Source organism: Dromiciops gliroides, chromosome X, assembly GCF_019393635.1.
Source record: "Dromiciops gliroides isolate mDroGli1 chromosome X, mDroGli1.pri, whole genome shotgun sequence".
NCBI lineage: Eukaryota > Metazoa > Chordata > Mammalia > Microbiotheria > Microbiotheriidae > Dromiciops > Dromiciops gliroides.
Window position 1 is genome coordinate 60,182,695 of NC_057867.1, and position 23,598 is coordinate 60,206,292.

Below are 23,598 nucleotides of genomic sequence, written 5' to 3' on the forward strand. Positions count from 1 at the left end.
CCAAAGAGAGCCTGAGGCCCACGTCGCAGGCCCAAGGGCCTTGCTGATTGGCTCCGCCCGGTCCTCCTCCCCTCCCCGGCAATGGCTTTCCCACCGTCTTGACAAGCCCTCCGCCCACCGCGTCCCCCCGCAATCCCCCCCCCACCAGTTCCCTACCCGGGCGCCCACGCCCGCGCGGAGCCTAGAGGCAGCCTCGGCCCCCAATTGCCCCTCAGTGGCTGGTGCGCACGCCCCTTCTTTCCATTTTCCCTCCCTTCCCTTGGGCTGCCTCGTGTTCACGGTTGCCTTTAGTCTGAGCTCAGCCTCCCGATCAGTGTAGGGAGAAGGCAAGAGCGAGGGAGAGAGGGAGAGATAAAGGAAAAAAGAGAGACATAGAGGGAGGGAAAGAGAGAGCGCAGGGTGTGAAAAGCTCGAGTGAGAGGCCCCGCCGGGAGAAGGGGGCGGGGGCGGAGGCGGGGGCGGAGGGAAGGAGGGAGGTGAGGGCGCGGCTTGGGTCACGTGACGGGATTTCAGTGTTTACATTCGGAGCGAGACAAGCCCACGGCTCTGTCCGCCTGCTCGGGTCCCTTTCGGTTTCATTTCATTTCCGGTGAGGAGCTGGGAGCAGGAGAAGACAGAGCGCGAGAGGGAGAGGGAGAGCTAGCGAACGTGCAAGCTAGCGAGCGAGCGAGGGAGCTCGAGGGGGAGGGGAAGCCCCAGCGAAGCTTCAGCGAAGCCCGGGAGGTGCCCACAGTGACGGCGCCGCCTGCCCGCCGCCCGCCTGGCTGCTGCCTCCCGGCCTGGCTGCTCGGCTGCCCGGCGTGTGCGGGTTCTGCTGGGCCGGCCGTGAGGCGGCAGCGGCAGCAGTCCTCGGTGGCAGCGGGGCCTTCCTTCTCGCTCCCCCTCCTCCTTCTCTCCCCTCCCCTCCCCCTCCGGCTCCCGGTGGCGGGCTCCAGTCCTAGAAGGGGCGACGGGAAGATGGAGGAACTGGTGGTGGAAGTCCGGGGCTCCAATGGCGCTTTCTACAAGGTACTGGTGTTTGCGAAAGGCCCCAATCTCTGACCCCTGCTCCCTTCGGGGCCACGGGGCTCCTCCACTGGGTATCCTGGGCTCCCGGGGCCCCGGGGCCCCGGCGCGGGCTGCCCGATGCTTTGGGGAGGGACCGATGGGCTGAGGGAGGGCGGGAGGAGGGGCCCGAGGCCTGGCCGCTGCGCGGTCCCCGCGCCTCCTGGAGGCCCCGGGCGCCGGTGGGAACGGCCCGATGGGGTTTTGTCCCTCGTGCCGATTCATTCCCCACTGCTGGAGAGGGAGCCCCGGGCAAGGACGAGCGGGGAGCTGCGTCCTGGGGACCGCGGAGCGTGGCGAGAGCGCCGCTCCCTCCTCTTCCTCGCCTCCCCTCCCCTCCCCTCTTTTTTCCATCCCTCCGCCGCTCCGTCAGTCGGTCCGAACCGTTCCCCTGAACTGCCCCCCCCCAGTCCCCCAGCCCCAATGGGTTCCCAACCGGCGGGGCAGTCGCGCTCGAGGTGCATGGCTTTGGCGGGGAGGCTCGGCGGAGCGGGCGGCGGGCGCCGAGGGGGTTCGGCTGCGAGTCGGCCCGGCCTGGCCTGGCCTGGCCTGGGCCTCGGTGCGAAGGGGACTAGCGGCCGCTTTTCGGGGCTGCTCTTGGCCACGCTGGGTAGACTCCGGAGGTAGCCTCCCAGGTCCCTTGGTGCGGGGCTGGGAAGAGCAGAGTTCGAGGGAGTGCTTTTGGCAGCGAGAAATCGTTTATTATTGTTGTTTTTCTCTCTCTCTCTTTGTGCATTTCAGAACCTCATATTCGCAGTGAGGTTCCACAAAGAGGGCTAGGCAAGACATTTTCAAAAGAAGTGGTTAATTTCTTGGTCTTCGTAGCTGCCGTGCCATGTGCGTATTAGACACTTAGTAAATGGTGCTCGGCCTGCGTTGGATTGGATTCTTTAAAAAAATCATTCGTTCAGAAATGATCAGGCGTTCCCTGAAGTATTGGGATGTTGGGGAAAATACGTGCTTCATCTTCCGAAGATATTAACAATTCTACTAATTTGTTTTGTCTCTAAATTTTGAAATATAAGCTTGAGTCATTTTTTGGATCATAAATGGTTTAAAATACCATGTTTTTGTGTTAAAATCTATGACTAAGTAGAAATCTATTCCTATTTTTGGAGGTGCTAAGAATTCTCCCCTGGGATTTTTAAAATAGGCGTTATCATCTTGATGATGGTTTTTTCCCCAAAAAAACAAAAACCGAAAAACAACATTTTACAGGTTGACTCTTACTTGAATTTTGAAAGCAAAACACAAGTTTAAAAATAATCCTTTGATTTTTTTTTTTCAGTAATGCATTTAAACAAAGTCAGTGATGCTTACTGTCATTTGATCTGGGATTCTGTGAATTCTCGTTGCCAGTTTGATGCTGAATCACTTAATTGGAACTAATTCTGAAAAGCTTAAATCCCATATTTAGTTCAAATTATCATTTTTTTTAAAAAATTTTACAAGCTGAGAGTAAGCATCCAAGCCCAGAAAAAAAATAATCCTTTTGATTTTTCAGACAAGCCTCCGTAACTGTACAGGATGAAGATACATGTTTGGAGATTCAAAAGTGACGTGATTGCGTCGAAAATTCGACAAGTTATATTTTAAAATATGAATCTTATAGAGATCTTGATGATAAACGTATTTCATAAGTAAAATGTATTGAATACTCCCGATAAGGCAAAGCATATTAGGAAACAGCAAACGATTTGGCATTTGCTTTTGTAAATAGTTCATCTTGCCTGGTGGTTTCATATTTGATTTTATTAAGACAAATTGCAGTATATTTCATTTCTATATTCTATAGCTTTTCCTCCTTTGTACAGAACAGCTGTATGTAGTAGGATTTTAGAGAAGTGTGCATGGCCTCGTGAATCTGGTATACTTGTTTTCCTATTGCCTCTCAGTACAGTGTAGTAGGGAACATCAGTTTGTCAGAGGTGGCGTATGTCACAGTTATTGACAACCCCATCAAAAAGGGTCTATTGGACGTTTTCAGAAATGTTACTTGCTTTTGAAATGTATAATTGAAATGGACTTGGATTGGACAATGTCTAGTTATGAATTTTTTTTTAAACCAACGTTAGTTTTAAGGGAGGAAAGAAGGCCTCATCTAGTTCCAGAGGAAGATCTACAACAACATACAATAGAAAAATTTCTGTGTTCCTTTTTTGTTACACTTTAAACCCAAATGATTGGTGTTAATGGAGAAAAGTAGGCAAATGATGGGAAAAAATTGAGATGTCTGTATTAATCATAATATTGCTGTGTCTCATTAGGGAAAAAAAATACAGATGAACTATTTCCCCACTGTTTTGGGGGAGATAGAAGAAAAAAAGAAAAAGGCAAAGGTTGAGAGAAAGGAAGATTAAAAAACGAATTAATTTAAAATGAATTAGTCCTGGGAAATGTATTGCGTTTATAGAGGAGTCCCTATCTTAGGAAAATGTGAAAGAAAAGATCCTTTGAAAAACAGCAAATGAGAATATTTCAGTGTGATGTTTGAATTCAAATTTTAATAACCAAAATCACTCCATATTTCTGAGGAAAATTTTGAAATCTGTTGTAGTTTTTACAGGTAGCAGTCAATTTTATGCTTTCTGTAGAAACTGCAAAAGAGATACTGAATAGCTAGCTCTGCTTACTTTATGAACCAAGAAAATCTATAAGAAGTGCACATTGGTTTTCTTTGGCCTCCTAAAGCCTGTTAAAATTAGGTTTGGTAGCTCTTTTATACTTGGGTATTCTTTTTATTTTCATACTTGGGTATTCTTTTCATTAGAAATGAATGGCATTGGTTTGATGTCATTTAATCCTAATTTATTTATATAGAGAGTATAAAAATATTTTGCCCTTTACTTAAGAAAATCCCTGAAATGGGCTACCAAAATGCATAATTTTCAAGTAGTATTTCCCCCAGTGCTTTCTACCCAGATTACCGGAGACCTTAACATTTTGTGTGTTCTGGAACCCTTTCGCAGTTTGGTGAAATCTGTTATTTTCAGGATAATGCTTTTAAATGTATTAAATAAAACATACAGGATTACAAAGAAAATCAGTTCTATTGAAGTAATTACTAAAATGAAAAGAAACAAGTTCACAGACCCAGATGAAGAACCCCTCCTTTAAAGGGTGTTGAAAAGAGCACGAATGGATTAAATATCATTCACATATCAAACTTTTATCTCTTTAAAGTAGATGGCATTTTGGGGCTTCTTGACTAGTTTGCTCAGAACACCTCTTGGAGGTAGGTAGTGCAAAGAATATTATTTAATGAGCATTTCTTTAGGGTCAGAGAGATTAGGTGACTTGTCCAGTGGTATCCTGCTGGTAACATGGCAGAAATTCTGAACCAGGTTTCTCCTGACTCTGTCAAGCACTCTTTATACCACGACATGCTGCCTCTCTAATCTGTGACTTGGGATACCAATGCCCAGGGTACTTTGGATAAAGAGTAGAATACTTTGAACTATATCTAAAAATCTGCCATCAGGTAATTGACTATTATAATGAAGTTCAATGGTGTTAGACTGAGTATTTGATAATGGAGATTACTTTTTTTTTTAGATTATTAGAAGAAAGAGACTTCTCATTTGGTGAATATAAGTGAAAATTAACTAAGTTACTTGGACTATCGGGAGAAAATAAACTTTGATGAAGACATTTCTAGAATTTAAAAAATATATCACATCAGAAACTATTGATGAATTTTAATGAAAGCTATTTAACATATTAATATTTTCTACTAAAAGTCCAACAGTGGTCTTAGAAAAAATAGATTACTTAATTTTAACAAAATTTGATATTTCATGTTTAATTTCATTAACATAATTAAAATAATGCTGCTCTTCATATGATGAAGATAATACTATTGACCAGCATCAGGGCATGCATCTGAATTGTTTTTACAATGGTGCCAACGAGTTACAATCAAGCCTACTCTTTTACAGCTTTTCTTGGGTCCACAAACCCTATGTGTAAGACCAGGGTTACAGATATAAGCTGGACCTCCAATGTAATATTTCTTTTTGTGAAGGTAATTGCCCTGAAAATGATAGAGCCTGCTACCTTGGTATCAATATCATCTATGGAACTAAGATAACTGTCCCAGACTTAATAGTGTATCAACTGACAGTGAACATACTCTACTTTGCTCATCAGAGGGAATAATTGCATTTAGCTTAGGGGATCTTTTGCTCTGTGCCATTTTGGAAGTATTGATGAAGCACTTGGTTTTTTAGTGCCACTTACCTTTTCTACTACTTACAGGAGAGATAGAATTTGAACTATATGAAATTTATTCTGGACATTTTCTTTTAGAATCACAGACTGTTAGATTTGTGAAGATGACTTTTATAGTGTCATCCAATTTGTTCCTGGTAGAGTTAGGAAAAAAGACTATGTGTCTTGACTCCCAGTCCTTTGCTTATCTCACTACTCACGCCATACTGCCATTCCTTTTTTTATCTGAAGGCTTTTGCTGTAGTCTTTTTAGGTTTGGGGAAAAAATATAGAAGCATATCTAGAAATCTTCACCCTACCACTGCTGCCAAATTTGCTGTAGCATGCAGTTGTTAAATTAGAAATTCATAATGATGGTGGTGCTAGATGGTTTAAAAATCTTTCATAATAATTTTTCCATAGGAGACTGTATGGGTGAGGGTGGTCCAGGGATGACTTGGGTTTGCTTTGTATGCCTTGGAATATGTAGTGGAAAACTGAGTTCGTTTCAAAACAAAACAAAACAAAACAGTAAGTAAGAATGTGCCAGGGAATGAAATGTGGTCAGAAATTCTCTTGTGTTTATTGCATTCTCCCCTTTTCAGTTGTTCATCCTCTTGAAAAGTGTTTTAATACATGTTCAAGGTGTGACTATATAGAACAGTGAGACTTGTTTTTATGTGTCTTGTGAAATGCCTTTATAGTGATTTTGTATAAGAGAGAAAGAATACCAATTTATAGTCTAGAAATGTGGGTGCAAGACCTGTTTCTTCTATTAGCTAGGTGAATGCAACAGGCTACTTTACCTTATCTATGAAATGAGGTTAATAAAAAATACTTAACATTACCCTGTCTCCAAAGGGTTGCTGCAAAGAAAGCCAAAGTTTATGTTCCTTAGCACTAACAAAGTATGAGCTATTATTCTCTGTCCTTATCCTCTTACCCTGGGCTTCTTAATCTTTTTTGGTATCATGGATTTCTTTTGACTATCTGGTGAAAACTATTGACCATTTCTTGGAATAATATTTTAATTTTTTCCCATATAAGTATTTTATTATTTTCCAGTTACATGTATTGATAGTTTTTATAAGATTTATAAGATTTCTTGTTTCAAATTTTTGTCCCCCCCCAAGACAGCACGTAATCTGATAAAGGTTATATATGTACAATCACATTAAACATATTTCTGCATTAGTCATGTAATGAGAGAAGAATCAGAGCAAAAAGGAAAAACCTCAAAAAAGAAAAACAACAACAAAAACAATAGAAATAGTATGGTTCGATCTGCATCCAGATTCAATAGTTCTTTTTTTTTCCTGGATTTGGAGAGCATTTTCCATCATGAGTCCTTTGGAACTATTTTTTCTTTCTTTTCTTTCTTTCTTTCTTCTTTTTTTTTTTTGCGGGGCAATGGGGGTTCAGTGACGGGCCCAGGGTCACACAGCTAGTAAGTGTCAAGTGTCTGAGGCCGATTTGAACTCAGGTCCTCCTGAATCCAGGGCCAGTGCTTTTTCCGCTGCGCCCGCCGCGCCGCCCCCCCCCCCCAACTATTTTGGATCATTGTATTGGTGAGAACAATCAAGTCTATCAACACACACAGTGTTGTTGATACTGTGTACAATGTTCTTCTGGTTCTGCTCATCTCAGTCATCATCAGTTCATGCAAGTCTTTCCAGTTTTCTCTGAAATCCATCTGCTCATCGTTTCTTACAGCACAATGGTATGGAGTAATATTTTTAAATACATAAAATAAAACACCGGTTGATAAATAAAATCAATTATATTGAAATGCAGTTATCAAAATAAGGTAATCCTTTGTAACACTGCTTAGTTCTTATAATACTACCATTGCAGTTACATTCCACTAGTCTCTTATGAAGTATATTGCATGATACTGTGTTTTCTAGAATAAAAAATATATAAAATAAATAAAATTTTAAAAATCGTTGAATATCTTGTTCTTAGTAAATGAAGATGACCTAATGATGGAATTTTTTTTTCCAGATGTGGCTATGGGTTTGCATTAAAGTAATCAGTTTCTCTTGTGTCTAGCTCCTCCTCTAGGTGAGACAGTTCATTAGAAATAGGGGGTACATGTTATAACCATGAAAGAGGATTTTTTTGCGCCCCCCCCCTCCCCGTGGGGGAGGTCACACTTGTCACATTGACTTCATTAGCAGTATACTTCAGCTCCTTGAACTGACCAGCTTCAGTATTAAATTCATTTCTATTTTCATCCTTTCCTCTTTTTTACCCCTTTTTTAAATCCAAAAAGAATACCTCTATCTAGGAATCACATAGCATTACATACTTGGATATATTTTCTCCTCAATGACAATAGGAATTCTTTGCAATTTCATATTGTCTCTGCCTTGTAATGGAAATTTCATCATCCTTCTCAAATTTCACTCTTTACATCTTAGTCCAGATTCCTGAGGATTTTGAATCTCAGGATTCAGTATCTTCTACAGAAGCAATCCTCTTTTGTATTTGTATTTTAATGCCTGGAACCTTTTTATGCTTTTAAAACTTTTATTGCTATCTTTTGTTTTTATATTACCATCATTTCCAAGTAGATCCTTCTCTCCCAGAGAACCTTCCCTTATAACGAAGAACTGGAAAAAAAGGCAGTTTAACAAAATTAGCCACTATATCAATATAGTCTGACAATTAATATTCAGGGTTTCACACCTGTGGTCCCCTACCTCTGAAACGAAGAAAGGGATAGCTCATATTCCTTTTTTTTTTTTGGGACCAATCATGGTCATTTATAATTTCAAAGGATTCAGTTTCATTTGTTGCATAGTTTTCCTAGTTTTCTCTATTTTACTTTTAATGATTTCATATATGTTTCCTTATGCTGCTTCTGTATTCTTCATGTTCATTGTTTCATACAGTATAATAATAATATTTTACTACATTAATATTCCACAATTTGTTTACCTGTTCCCCTGTTGATCAGCATCTGCTTTACCCATCTCCTAATTCTCTATGCCTACAAAAAAGTTCTACTTATATTTTGGTGTATATTGACCCTTATATTCACCTTGGAATATAACCTATAATCTTTTAGTAAACTGGACTTTATGCCTTCATATTTTTGGGGGGTGGATATTAATGTTCACACATACAACTTTTTGCAAAACTTGCCACACTTTAATGACTTGGTGATCTCATTGATAATGGGTTTTCCTGAATGATTTTTGTTCATACTCTTCCATGAATCTTCAGACAGGACATACTAGAGGCCTTCCTCTGGATCTTTGAATATTTTATGGACATTAGTGCAGCCAGCAGTTTGCTGGTAAATGTTTTAACAACCAGCTCTGGGGAACAATGAACACATAGCACACTTTTAAGTTTAATCTGCATTATTTTCATTTTCTTCATCCTTTAAGTCTTGACCATCAGTAAAACAATAAATCAAGCACTGGTTTGTAGCATTTACCTATTCCTGAGATGTAAATGCTCACAGTGTAAATTTAACAACCAGCTGTCTGAGTACAGCACTCTACTATCCTTTGCTACTTTACCAGACTGTTTCAGGACGTACATTTCAAAGATAATATAACTTTTACACTTGTGTGTGCAAGATATCATAGCTAATTTACTGTAGCATACGTTTTCCCACTATGTATATTTCTGTTGTTGTTTTACCTGCAGTCGTGATTTTTTCAGACTGAAGTGGTTCATGATTTAGAGCTATATAGCATCACTACAAGAATGAGATAGCGCTATTTCTCTTCTTCATTTTCAGTTATGAGTGCTGCTCATTGTCCATATGTAGTGCTTATACATCTACTAACTCAATTGGCCGTCTAACTACATGCCATAATCTGAGCTATATAAAATTTCTATCCACTTGACTTTTCCTGTGGATGTTCCTAGGCTGATCTCTTTCAAGTGGCTACAGATCTCATTGAGGAGTCTGCAGTGTTTTGGGGCTTGGTTGCAATCAGCACAATGTGGTCTCCAAATAAGCATCTCAATCACTTCATTATCTCTAGGGAATTCCTTTTCTATCTGGATTTTGAACGGGACATATTCTGACAGTGGAGAACACCTTCAGCAACTGTGTGACTTATAAGGATGGAGACTGGACCATTATTTTTTTGGGTATGGGGAACTCACAGGTGCGAAAATGCCTACTGATTCAGGCTGGTATCTTCCATTGAGGTTAAGTGACTTATGTCCAGGACCACACAGCTGGTATATGTCTGAGTCAGGATTTGAACCCAAGTCTCTGTGACCCAAAGGCTGACCGGATCTGGAGACTTAGATGTATGTACATCAAAGCTAAACATTTTGGGGAAATTATTGAATTCTCCTTCTATATCCAAATGTGGTTTAATGGTAAATGGTTGTTCAAATCATAAATCTAAGCCATCTTAAATGTGAAAGGGAAAGATTAGATAATTAGTCAACAATTCAACAGTATGCAAGTCCTTATATTATATATTAGAGATTTATACATTAACAAATAAAAGTCCTTACCTTCAAGGAGCTTGCATTCTACTAGGGGAAAACAGCACATACACAGATAAATCAGATAAATAATATAATCAGATAAATAGAATATAAGTGATGGAGAGATCAAAGTATTAGAAAGTTCAGAGGAGGGGGCAGCTAGGTGGTGAAGTGGATAAAGCACCGGCCCTGGATTCAGAAGGACCTGACTTCAGATCCTGCCTCAGATATTTGACACTTACTAGCTGTGTGACCCTGGGCAAGTCACTTAACCCTCATTGCCCCGCCCCGGCCCCCCCCCCCCAAAAAAAAAAGAAAAGAAAGAAAGAAAGTTCAGAGTGGGGAGAGCACAGGTAACTGGAACATTAAGATAACTTAGAGAGGAGGGGAGAACCAGGCCCATATGTCATTTTTTGTTGTTGTTTGCTTTTTTTTTTTTTTGGTGAGGCAATGGGGGTTAAGTGACTTGCTCAGGGTCACACAGCCAGTGAGTGTCAAGTGTCTGAGTCCGAATTTGAACTCATGTCCTCATGAATCCAGGACTGGTGCTTTATCCAGTGCACCCCCTAGCTGCCCCCCCCATGTGTCATTTCTGAAGCCAGTCTCATATGTGTAGCAGTGATTACAACAAGTAAATCTAAGGTGTAAGAGATTTCCTTTTGTTCAATTTGGATTCTGCTATCTAGGGAGAAGGGGAAATACACAGGGGAAGAGCAAAGGAGAATATGAGTTAATCCTTTAGGCTCATCAAGGAAGGAACTAGAGCTATGAATGAGGAAACCTAACTTGATGCCACTGCCCTTTTGTGACAAGTTGATGGCATTTAGGCATCTTCCTTGGTACTTCTCTTTTGGGCAGTTCATTGCTCAATAGTCAGACTGGCTAAAGGGAAAAAAAAAGATGGTGATAATTCTCCACCTAAAAAAAAGTCCAGTTCTCTTAATTGTACTTAATTGATCTCCAGTGGGCTTACTATTAGAGTACAATTTAGGATTTGGTGACACAATTTAGTGTGCTTTTAAAAAATTAATATGCAAAATACATTCTTAACTCATTGGATGCTACTAACCTAGTTTTATTTCTCTTTCTGAACTAAACTGACATTTTCTCTAGGTACAAAGATGTTCTTTAGCTTTTTCCAAACTAGTAGTTTTAATATAGCCTTGTAAAATAAAGCGTTTTACAGGTGAATTCTTAGCATATTAATATAACAACATTAAAATAACTATATGGACCTTTTTTGAATTAGCAATTAATCTGTTGGTGTGTACTGTTTATTTGGTTATTTTTGTATATTTGATCAAGTCCCCTTTTATTAACAATTAATATTAGAGATGCATTTCCTTAGGGGGGAAAATGTGACCCCAAAGTATAATTACTCTCACACACTCAATTACATAAAAATTAACTTGCTAAAGAGATGTTTACTTAAAAATTGCATGTGATCTCTAATGTTCTTTAGATATTCAGCTCTACTGGGATGGATAGCCAGCCCACATTACATAAGATTAAAAGAGTTTAGCCTCAGTTGCTTGGGTTCAATATTTAATGGACTTGTGATCTCATAATTGCTGGCTTTGGCTCAATTAGTACAGTTCACAACCTATCAAAGTTTTTTTGTCCCTGTTCTTCCACATTGCAACAATCATCTTCTTCAGGGGTTCTTAACCTGAGGTATATGAACTTAAAAAATACTTTAGATAATTGTATTTCAGCATAATTGTCTTCTTTTGTATTCTATGTATTTTTGTGTGTGTGAATTAAAAAAATACTCTGAGAAGGGGTCCCTAGGTTTTATCAGTCTGCTAAGGGTGGTGAGGGCAGTAGTTGGGGGGGGGTATTTCTCTAAAAAGGTAAAAAACCCCTGCTCTCAGTAGTCTTACCTTTCAAGGGTGCCTAGGGAGCATGCAGACTGTCTATAGTAGTGTCAGAGACCTTTGTTGTTTTTTTGACCTTTGTTTTCTAATGATAGATTTCCTTGGTGTTATCTTAATACCACTCATTGGAGATGTCCCACCGCTGTGGCATATAAAAGAATCAGTGCAGCTTAATGTTGACTTAGAATACCACATATTAACATTATGTGTGCTCTATTGTATTTTTATTTATTTTTGTTAACTCTTTTCCAATTACTTTTTTTTTTTTTTGTGAGGCATTTGGGGTTAACTGACTTGCCCAGGGTCACACAGCTAGTAAGTGTCAAGTGTCTGAGGCCAGATTTGAATGCAGGTCCTCCTGAATCCAGGGCCGGTGCTCTATCCGGTGCTCCATCCGGTGCTCCACTTAGCTTCCCTTCCAATTAATTTTTAATCTAGGGCAGTCTATACTGAAGAGATTGCCACCTTCGGGTAATGTGCTTGACTCCTTTGTTTTATGGTTTTGGGGGCCCACCATGCACCTTTTTGTTGTCCTTTGAGTGAGCCTAAACATGAACTCAGAAATTGTGGTATTCCCAAAGATGTACCCATTGCCAGTAGAGCATATGTGCTGAAAGAATGGGATTTTGCTTTGCTTAACAGCCTAGAATCATTAAAATGACTGCGATTTTTCTAATGGAATACATCTAGTTCTTTTCCTCCTGTTCATTTCTGGGCCTTTGCAGTATCTACCCCAATATATATTCACTTCATAGATCTGCCATCCAACTCTATGTCATTATCTGGACAATAGGTGCTTTCCAGAGGTTTTGTTTTTCTATATGGATTGGTAGGGCAATGTTTTTTGAATATATTGTCGGTATCTTTAAGGAGTCACTGCAGTGTATCAGGGTTCGATATTGAAGAGAAACCTGGACCTTACTATTTATAGAGTATCCCTCTTCTGATTTGACCTTGCTAAGATATTTTTTGTGACATTGACAAACACCTTTTATAAGCATACGTGTACATGTTTTATGCTTAGTTGGACGTTAATAATAATAATTATTATTGAGGAATCTTAACATGAATGAAAGGCTTTCTTGATGGAGATCTTTAAAAGGCTACATTTTAGAGTTTTAACAAATCAAATAACTTTTATCTCTGATTTTTTTCAATAATCTAAATTTATTTTGACATCATCTTTGAGCATATTTAGGATTACTGTTTTTGCTTCTGCTGCTATATAGGCTATATAGGAGGAAATGGTATCACCAGTTGATTATCTCAAGCTCATAAATGGATGGGAAAAATAATCCAAGCATGTCCTACCAACTATTTTCTTTACACTTTCATTTGTCAAGGATAGTCATACCTCTTACGTGTTAGTTATTAGATATTTACATGCTGGCCATGGTGTGCTGGAACTGTGTTGTTCTATTCTTTAAGGATATTTATCACATAAATTCTGAGGGTAGAGACTGTTTATCTAGAGTTTTCATTTTTCTCGTCTATTATCAACAAACATTTTTTTAAACGCCTAATATGTGCCAGGCACAATGGCTAGTATTTCTTGATAATTAATGGTACCTAAAATAAACTACAAATTTATGAAGCTGATTGATTTATTACACTGAATAGTACTACTGTTCTTTGAAAATGTTTTGACATATCAAGAAGTGAACATATATGTTGGAAACATAATTCTATCCCCATTTGACTTCGGGACTTCAATAAATCCTAGCCTTTTCTTGTCATATTATGGATATTGTACATTTATCCAGTGCAGTCAATCAATCGATACTAAATACCTGCTAATGTTCCAGGCATTGTGATAGGTGGATAAAAATGAAAATCTAAAACGTTGATCAGTACTGCCATCATTTCAGACTATCTTCCTGTTGGCGCTCCATCCCTTAGAAATAAACTTTGTTCCTGGTGCTATAATATCTTTACACTTAACCATACTGTTTCTCCAAATTTTCCACTCATACCTGCTTTCCCTCTCCTTTCCATGCCATCATTCCTTAGGTTCCTTTGTCCTTTTAAAAAAACTTACCTTTGATTTCAGTGTTGTAAGGAGGAATAGCCTTCTACAGCACAGATCTTCACCATCTTTCTGCACCTCATGGTCTTAGGGATTTGCTGGAGACACAGAGTTGAAATTAGTTGCTCAAGGTTGCACAGTCAGTCTATGTCAGAGATGGAACTTGAACCCAGATCTTCCTGATTCTGAGGCTGGCTGGCTCTCTATCTCTACTATGCCATGGTACCTCCGGTTCCTGTTTTTAGTGTATTTAAACTTCTAATAGCTTTTTTGTTAAGTAGCCATCTTCCTTGCTTTAAAAAGTTATTAGTATGGAAAAATTCACATTTCTAAAGAACCATTTGTAAAATGTTTTTCTTTAATTAACAACTCTGAGGTAAAACAATCAGCTCTCAGAGTGCTGTTTGCTGTACAGGACATATACTCTCATATATTGGCAGTGAGCGAGTTCAAAAAAACCAAAAACTTGACTGTATGTTTTTCTTTTTTTTTAATTAAAATCTTAGCTGCAGTTCTTATGATACTTATAACTTCTTTTTGCTCTGGAGAATTACATTTAGACTTACGAATTGAATAATAGTTTTCTGAATTTCTTTGAAAAGAGATTGAATATGAAAAAAGGTCATCTTTGAAAGACATGGGGATTTAAAAAAAATTCTTAACATGATTCATTATGTTGCTAGTTTTCTTAATGTTTATCCTTTCATTCTTGATATAAATGTCACCTAATCATAGTGAATAGTTTTTTGAATGTATTACTGTATGCTTTTGGTCAGGATTTTATTAGAAATTTTTGAATGAATGGTCATTAGTGCTATCGGTCTGTAGTTCTTTTCCTTAGTCTTATCCTTCCCTGGTTTAGTTATTAACACTATATTTGTCTCAAAAAAAGGAATTTGGTGGAGTGCTTTCTCAATTTTGAGAAAATAGAATTCCACAAATCTGTTTGGACCAGGGTTCCCCTCTCTTGGGCATTCTGAAGGCAACCCAATTTTTCTTTTAAGTTTTTGATTCTGCTGACCTACAAGTATATTCTAGGTCCTTCTGATTCTTTTAATTTCTTTAAGCTTTACTTTGTTCATTTTTAATTTTGTTTGACTTTCCTACCTCTGTTTTTAATCAGTTTGGTCAAAGGTTTAACAGTTTTGTTAATTTTTAAAAATCAGCTTTTAGTTTTATCAGTTTTGTGGACACTTTGTTTTCCAATTTATTCTTTTCTCTCATTTTTAAGATTTCCTCTTACTTGCTTATTTTGGGTTTTGTTGTTGGTTTTCTAATTTTTTTATTGCCTATTTAGTTCATTAATCCTCGTTTTCTATTTTTTTTCACGTATGTTTGCAGGGATATAATTTGTCCTCTGAAGACTGTTAGCTGTATCCCAGAAATTTTGGTTTGTCGTCTCATCATTATCATTGCCTTCCACAAAGTTATTGTCTCTGTAGATTTTACTCTGACCTACTCATTGTTGAGGATGTCATTTCTAAGTCTCTATTTCAAATTCATTTTTAAAATAATGCTTATATAGATGGGTCTTCTCTGATAGACTTTTATTGCAAAATTGTAAATCACAAGATTCATGATGGAATATTTTCCATAGTAAGATTGTCATTGTTTCAGTATTGTCACTAATGATAATAGCTGATAATGATTTTGATCCTGTCAAATTGTTGATTTAAAAGAAAGTGGGTACATGATTTCCTGTTACGGTTTGTAGTCCTCCTTGATTATAAGAACAAACTCTGTACAAATTGAGTTATTTGAAATTCGTTCGTTATAGTGATAAAAAATGTTTGAACCTAACCTAGAATTATGCTTTATTTTCCTGCTCTTTAATTAGATATTGTGTGCCTTCTGAATTCTCCTCCCCAACGCCGCTGGGGGAGGGGGGGGGCAGCATTGTAAATTCATTTTCTGGAGAATTTTCTTTTGTTTAAGAAGTTTCTCTACTTGGGAAAAGCTTTCTATTTTCCCTAGGAATCATACATAGCCTTTGATGCTGCCTTTAGAAATGCTAGGTTTACTTGGATAAATTTTTAGGTTTTAAATATAGAATGATATTTCAACTAAAAAGCTTCATACCAAGTATAAAAAGTCACTAGCTCAGGAAATGAGCTAGCTGGCACTGGGTTATGGTGGAAGGATATCTTGGCAGAAGTTAGACTAGTGAGTGACCAAAAGGGAGTTAATATCCACCCTAAATAATTGTACACGGTGCACGTGCCCTTCTTTGTTACAGCCTCTATCTCCATTATTATTATTGTTGTTGTTGTTGTTATCATTATTTTCCCGGACCATGATTTCATCTATTTGGGAATTTTATGATGTGGAAATTCCCTCCACTAATGTAGATTGACAAATCCTCTGTGACCTCTTAGTCCTGGAGAGTTTTTTGGGGGACACTGACTTGCCTGTGGATCCCCGAGTACATGTGAGAGGCAGTATTTAAATCCAGATCTTGATTTCAAGTCCTTTCTTCAACCAACTATATAAAAATTAGGTTGGGGAGAGATCAGTTTGTTAATGTTCCATTGCTTTCAGACAATTGGTTTTTTTCTGTTGTCTTCCTTTTCATGGCAGTCTGAGTAATATGAGTGCCTAGCAAATGGAAAACCAACATGCCTTTTTCTAGTAGGTGCTCAGTCGGTCTTTGAAGCCACTGCAAGCTTTTGCTGTTGAAGCAAATGACGTTATACTGCAAGGGAATGCAGAGTGAATAGAAGTGCATGCTATCTTCCATCTGTTCTCTTTAGCTAAAGCAATTTAAAATGCCCCATGACTATCCATGGAGGTGGAGTTCAAATTAAGCTGTATAGGGTTGAATTTACCCTTACTAGTGCCAAGTTTACATCACTCAGTCTTGAACTGAGGTCAGTGTTGTACATGTAAATTTTGGAGTGGTCCCCAAGAGGGTCATTAAAAAGACTTATCTTACTATTATATTTCCCTAAATCAGACTGTATATTACAAATGGTTTCTATTTTTAAAAATAATTTTTATCGATGCTTTTTTTTGTTGTTGTTTACAGACTTCTTCTTTTTTTTTTTTTACGGGGCAATGAGGATTAAGTGACTTGCCTAGGGTCATGCTAGTGTCAAGTGTCTGAGGCTGGATTTGAACTCAGGTCCTCCTGAATCCTGGGCCAGTGCTTTATCCATTGCTCCACCTAGCTGCCCCTTGTTGGTTTTATATGTTAAATTTCCTAATGTCTCCCTCCCTTCCCTGGCTCCTGGAGAGCCTTAAAGAATAAAACAGAGAAGGGAAAACTAACCTACACATGGGAAAAGTCAGACATTTGCAGTGTTCCATCCCATAGTCCTCCACTTCTGCACGGAAGGCAAGGGAGTGCCTTTTTGTACATTCTAAACTTTTACATGGGTTAGAAGACTATTCATTCAGATCACAGAAATGATGAGCTTACAAGTCATTTGCAATGAGCTCTGCTATTAGATTGTTGTGAATAAAGTATGGACACTTGTATTCTCTCTCTATATATGTATATATTCTAAAATAATGGAAAGGAAGTTTCTTTACAGGAACTCTTTTCTTTAGAATTTTTTACTCTAATGGTGTCTGGCATTGTTGTGAAGGCTTCTGTAGGGATTTTAGCCTTAGCGATGCTCTTTTTCACTTTGCCATTGACCTCAGCTCAAAAGTGATTAATAGTTCATTGTAGGTCATTGAACTAGTATTGAACTTCCTGGTGGAAGTGTGACACACCTGTAAGTGCCCATCATCTATTATCAACACCCATGATTGGTGTTTTAGAAATACCAAGTTATCTTTATTTGACACATAGGTGTCTCCTTATTTGAATGAATACGTTTTAACATTTTGGAGAGAAATATAGTAGAAGGGTCAGGTATGTTTTTGCTTATTAAAGTTGAATTGTCAAATGAATAATTTCTGGCTATTCAAATATGTTCTGAATCTTATTATATGGCCTACTCTTTTATTCAGAGGCAGAGTATTCAGTTTTCCTTATCTATGTTACTTGATTTCCTTTTTTCCACATGTTATTCTCTGAAGGTAAAAACTAAACATTCAAGTAAGAAGTGTGAGCTTAATAATGCAGTGGCTCACCAGATCATTTTAAGGTTTTATTCATTCCTTTATCTTTTGTTTGATTATATATTTGATTATTGTTTTTAGCTGTTTAAAGACCTTTTGGCAAGGCTGCGTAATTTCTTCTGCCCATTTTTATATATAGTTTTCAGTAATTTGTGGCACATTTTCCACCACCACTTTGAATAATCCAGAGTATAATTATAATCAAACTTTTTAGAAATGTTTTTTACAAGTTCTTTTTAGAGTTATTCTTTTTTTTAAATTTCTTTTTCTTTTCTTTCTTTTTTGTTTTGGTGGAGCAATGAGGGTTAAGTGACTTGCCCAGGGTCACACAGCTAGTTAAGTGTCAAGTGTCTGAGACTGGATTTGAACTTAGGTCCTCCTGAATCCAGGGCCAGTGCTTTATCCACTTTGCCACCTAGCTGCCCCTAGAGTTATTTTTAAAAAGCTATTTTGGCTTTTGGATTTTATTATTTTGTTTGCTAATAAGTGTTCTTGTCAAAGTTCTGAAATATAATCCTAAAGTATTTGCTGGGAAATTAGTCTAAGGTCATTCTTGCTCCTTTTTTTTTTTTTTTTTTTTGGCGGGGCAATGGGGTTTAAGTGACTTGCCCAGGGTCACAGAGCTAGTAAGTGTTAAGTGTCTGAGGCTGGATTTGAACTCAGGTACTCCTGAATCCAGGGCCGGTGTTTTATCCACTGCGCCACCTAGCTGCCCCCCATTCTTGCTCTTTCTTAATTATCATCTTTCTAGTTCCTCTGCTTTGCAACGTTAGAGTCATACTGAGCTCTCCCCTTTCCCTTACCTCTAATCCAATCCATTACCCAGCCTCTGGTCCATTCTACTCTTCTCATATCTCTCTCCATTCTGATGACCACAAGCCTGATTCAGGTCCTCATCTCCCATAATGCTTTAGTTTTCTAATCTTCCCTACTTTTATACTTTCTTCTCTCCTGTAGGTTTTTCGCATAGCACACAAATTGATATTCCTAAGGTCAGGAAGGTAGAGCCATGCACACAGTGTGCCCCATAGTTTGTGGAAGAAGCTTAAAACAGTATTGAGGAAAGGCTTCAATGTAGGTAGTGGCACCCAGTTGCCAGACCACTTTATTTTACTGCTCAAGAAAAGGTTCAGTGGCTCCCTGTTTCTTCTAGGATAAAATGTAGATTCCTGTTAGGTTTTTAAAGCACATCCCAATCTGGCTCCAGTCTATGTTTCCAGACTTCATTTTACATTGCTCCCAGAATATACCTTTTCTTTCAGCCAAACTGTCCTACTTGTTATTCCCTGTAAATGGTATTCCATCCATTGCCTATGTCGGGACCGTTGCACAGGCTGCCCTTCTTTGCCTAGAATGTGCTCTTTATTTACTTCCATTTCTTGGAATTCCTAGCTCTTTAGGGATTAGTTCGAGTGCCCTGTTCCTACCTACATTCAATCATTTCCGCTAAAGTGTTTAAGTTTCTCTTCCCAAACTACACCTTGTCCATTTTTTATTTCTTATTTGTGCACATGTTGTATCTCCTCAAAATACAGCCTCAAGTGGAGGGACTATTTTATTTATCTTGGAGAAGCGAAGACTCGGAGGGAACCTTATAGAAACCTTCAAGTACTTGAAGGGCTGTTTTGTGGAGGAGGAATTCTATTTGGCCTCAGAACCAGGAGCAATGGGTGGAAGTTAGAAAGGCATGTTTGCTTTGATGCCAGGAAGAGCTTCCTAATAATTACAGCTGTTCAAAAGTGGCAGGGAGGAGTGGGGAGGGGTGGGGGGTAGAGGGTAGGGAGGGGTGGGGGTGGGGAAGGTTCCCTTACATTGTTGGTCTTAAAGCAGTCAGTTCATAATCATTTATTAAGCCCCTAAACAGGCAAAAGATAGTCCCTGTCCTTAAGGAGCTCACAATCTGAGGGGAGAGACAGTAAACAGATAGGTACAAGCAAGCTATATGCCAGATAAATAGGAAGTAATTACCAGAGGGAAGGCTCTAGAATTAGGAGGCTTGGGGGAAATTGGGAAAGACTTCCTGTAGAAGGTGGGGTGTTAGTTAGGACTTGAAAGAAGCCTTGGAGGTCAGTAGTTGGAGATCTTGAGGTGAGAGCATTCCAGGCATGCAAGACAGCTAGAGAAGGGAGCCAAGTGTTTTATTCATGGAACAACACAACAGCCTGGAGGCTAGGGTCTGTGGATCAAAGAGCACTTGGTAGGGAGTAGTAAGAAGACTGGAAAGGTAGGGCTGAATGGGTGGGGCTATGTTATGAAGGGCTTTAATGCCAAACAAAGGATTTTGTATTTAATCCTGGAGATCATGGGAAGCCCCTAGTTTATTGAGGTGTGCGTGCGTGTGTGTGTGTGTGTGGGGGGGTATGGTCGGATTTGCACTTTGGGAAGTAGAGGCTGCATTGGTCACTTGTTAGCTTATATTACAACCAATCCTTTTTGTGTGCATAGGGAGGTCCCTCCAGACTCTCCCATTGTGTTCTTGTCCTTAGGAGGTACTTAATTAATGCTTGTTGAATGAAATTTCCACTCTGGTCAATAAAAGGTAGTGTCTGGAGGTTGAGGTAATTTTGTTTCTCTTATTGTTAGGGAGTTTAAGCATCTTTTTACCTTGCTGTTAGTTTGCATTTTCCTTCTTGAGTTGTTCATAACCAGGCATTCTTAACCTGGGGTTTGTGAACTTGTTTTTCCAATCTTCTCATGAATGGATTTCAGTCTAATTGGCTTCCTTTGTAATCCTGAGTATCTTATTTTATGTACTTAAAACCACTATTCTGAGAAGAGGGTCTGGTTGGTAGGCTTCACCAAAGTGCCAAAGCAATCCAGGACAGGAAAAGAGTGATGAAAAACTTGCATAGACCATTGTTGGTCAGAAGTGAATCTTGCCAACCAATGTCTTTTGGAGCTCCTGGTTCCCTGCAGCCCCACACCATTGAACTTTATAATTTACTCATTTAAGGTTCTGTATTTCAGACTTATATTTGATATTCTTTTTAATATGCTATGTTTTAATTTTTAAAAAGAATGCTTTTGTTATACAAAATCATTTTATCTCTCATTAAATGAATTTTCATCTAATGATTTCTTTTTATTTGAGTGATAAAAATATCCCTCTCCATAGTTAAGGCAAATAAATTTCTGTTTATATCTATTTTTTTTCTTGTATAATTTGTTTTTTAAATATTCAGATAGTTGATCCACTTAGAGCATATTGTGGTGTTATGGAGTAAAGTGTGGGTCCAAACCCATTTTTTTGCCATACTGTTCCCGCCTGGCATCTTCGTAAATTCTCCTTTTAAGTAACTCATGAAATGAAATGAAATTTTGTAGTTTACCAAAGTTATAGATAGCTTAGTGATTAACACACTGATGGTGATGATAATTTATTAAATTTTTTTGTTTGTATTATCGTTTTTGAAAACTTTACTTGAAACCAAAGCCTTCATAATATGCGTTCTCCCCCCGCCCCCCAGGGCTGTTGAGATTACAAAATTGAACCCTGTTTCATAATTATTAGAATATAACTTACTGTGTGATCACTAAGGCTGATACTAATATTAAAATCACATAATGGATTTTAGTCTTTAACATTTTAAAACTGTATTTGATAGATAAGGACCATGAAATAGGCTGTAGCAGATCTGAACTATTAATGTTCTTTCATATGAGCCTAGAGGAAGTTGACTGCTTTTCATTGTGTCTTACACGTTTTCAGCTTTCAGAGTGACACATTGTAGTTTGAAGCCAAAAATGTTTTAAATATTCTTTGACATAATTTTAAAGATTATAATAAATCATTATGTGATCTATAAATGGAGGAACTAAGTTAAAATTACTTTACATAAATGCATAATTTAAGCTGTTTGAGTACTCCCTTTACCATTGCATTACAACCCAATGTTATTTTCATATCATGAGGAAACATGAATAGAACTTAATTGGACTTTGAGTTAATTATTGTGTGTTGTTTTTTTTTTAACAGGCATTTGTAAAAGATGTACATGAAGATTCAATAACGGTTGCATTTGAAAACAAGTAAGTCCTTGGAGGTGTATTTACAGTCAAGTTTTTAAAGAGTCAAACCCTGATTATGCTTAAGTATCACTTATAAAAATTTGAAATATTTTAAAAGTTTATGTAATTTAACATAAGACCGGGGTTATATGACAGCTTTCTTTAAATGGTCACTATCATGCAATAATTTTTGGCTGCTTAAAAAAACCTGTTATGTTAAATTTTTTATTGTTTAAAAAAAGGTTATGTATCAAGCATATAACTGTGGGATACTATAATTTGAAATCCAAAAAAAATTTTCATGAGTTTTTGACCTGGTTAAGAATTAGCAGTTTATTAAAAAGAGAAAGATATTTCAGTACTAAAGTTTTAAACTCATAGAATTGTATTTTCAGTACATTTCCAAAGGTTCTTTTATATTTTTTAAGTTTTAGGAGTATCATAATTGCAGTCAGGTTTAATAAAGATTTCCTGAACTAGATTTTGTATATTCCAGGAACTTTGAGACTTAAATGGGTTGTCCTTTTATTGTTTGTGTGTGTTGTGCCTAACAACAACAGTAAAGTAAATTGGTTTTCTATCTATTAGGAATGTAATCGTTTCTTAAAAACAAAAGAAACAAAAAAACTAGTTTGTATACCTTTTTAGGAATATCCGTTTATGATATTGGCCAAAAGCACATTTAAATATTCAGCCCATTGGAATGATCTGGCCCCTTAATAACTCTGTTTTTCAGATAAAATCAGCATATTCCCCCTTTGAAATACATATAAAGCTCTTGGTAATCTGGCTCAAGCATTATCTCCAGACTTGGTTATACATCCTCTGGATCATGATCATACACTCCACATTCTGTTCACATTGACCCATTTACTTTTACTTTCCAGGATATCCTACCTCTTACTTCCATGCCTTTGGCTAGGCTGTTTCCCATGTCTAGAATGTTCCACCTCACTTCTACCTCCCAGAAACCTTAATTACTTCCAGGATTAGAAGTTTTTCCTGATTCTTCTAATTGTTAGTTGTCTGCTGACACCCTGCCCCTGCCCTTCATCACTTTGTAAATATCTTGTATTTATTTAGCTATGCATATGTTGTATCTCTCCCCCCCCCCATGTAAGCCCTTTGAAGATAGTCCATATCACTTTTGCATCCCTATTTCCTAGCTCAGTGCCTAGTACAAAGTAGGCTCTTTATTAATGGTTCTTGATTAATTGATGCAGATATTTTGGTGCTATATGTTACTTTCTGTATAACAAAATGAGCATACTTATTGCTGTATATATTAGTCTAGGACTTGTAGTTTTAGAGCAACATAAGGAGGTGGAGATCTCTGACATGTTGGGTAGAAGAAAGAACATGGGACTTTTGGGAAATCTCCAGTTCCAGTCCTCCTCCTGACTGCCTGTATGATCTTGAACACATCATTTAACTTGTCTGGATCTCAGTTTTCTCACATTCCTTTCCTGGTCTCCATGCCTTCTATTGGTTATTCCTCATGCCTGGAATTTACTCCCTCCTCACCTTTGCTGCCTACAATCCTTCTCTTCCTTCAAGATTCAGCTCAAGGACTTCCTTCTACATGATACCTTTCCTGATCCCCTCCTGTGTTAATACTTTTTCTCTCAAATGACTGTATATTCAATTATTTTTTATTTATTCTCTTGATATGGTTTTATACATACAACACTCATGTTGCCGCTCCCATAAGAATGTAAGTTTGTTGTGAACAAGGATTGTTTAATTATATTTGTATTCCCCAGCACCTAGCTCAATTCCTGACACATAATTAGTGCTTAATAAAGACTTGTTGCTTGATTTTTCTCAAAATATAAAATGAGGAGGTTTGGACTAAATAAAATTTTATATCCAGAAAGGATGATAGACATTCCAGGAAGT

At 38.1% G+C, this 23,598-nt stretch overlaps 1 protein-coding gene across 8 annotated transcripts in view; it reads left to right on the top strand.

The window, feature by feature from the left end:
• The first annotated feature begins 485 nt into the window (after positions 1–485).
• FMR1 (FMRP translational regulator 1) overlaps positions 486–23,598 on the top strand; it is a 56,394-nt gene continuing 33,281 nt past the window's right edge. For 7 of the 8 annotated variants that reach the window (XM_043973844.1, XM_043973850.1, XM_043973843.1 and 4 more), the window contains exons 1-2: positions 486–1,008; positions 21,668–21,720. In XM_043973844.1, the coding sequence (XP_043829779.1) occupies positions 958–1,008; positions 21,668–21,720 (104 nt within the window). In that variant the 5' untranslated portion in view covers positions 486–957. The remainder of the gene's footprint in view (positions 1,009–21,667; positions 21,721–23,598) is intronic. The other variant, XM_043973849.1, reaches the window with a different exon arrangement.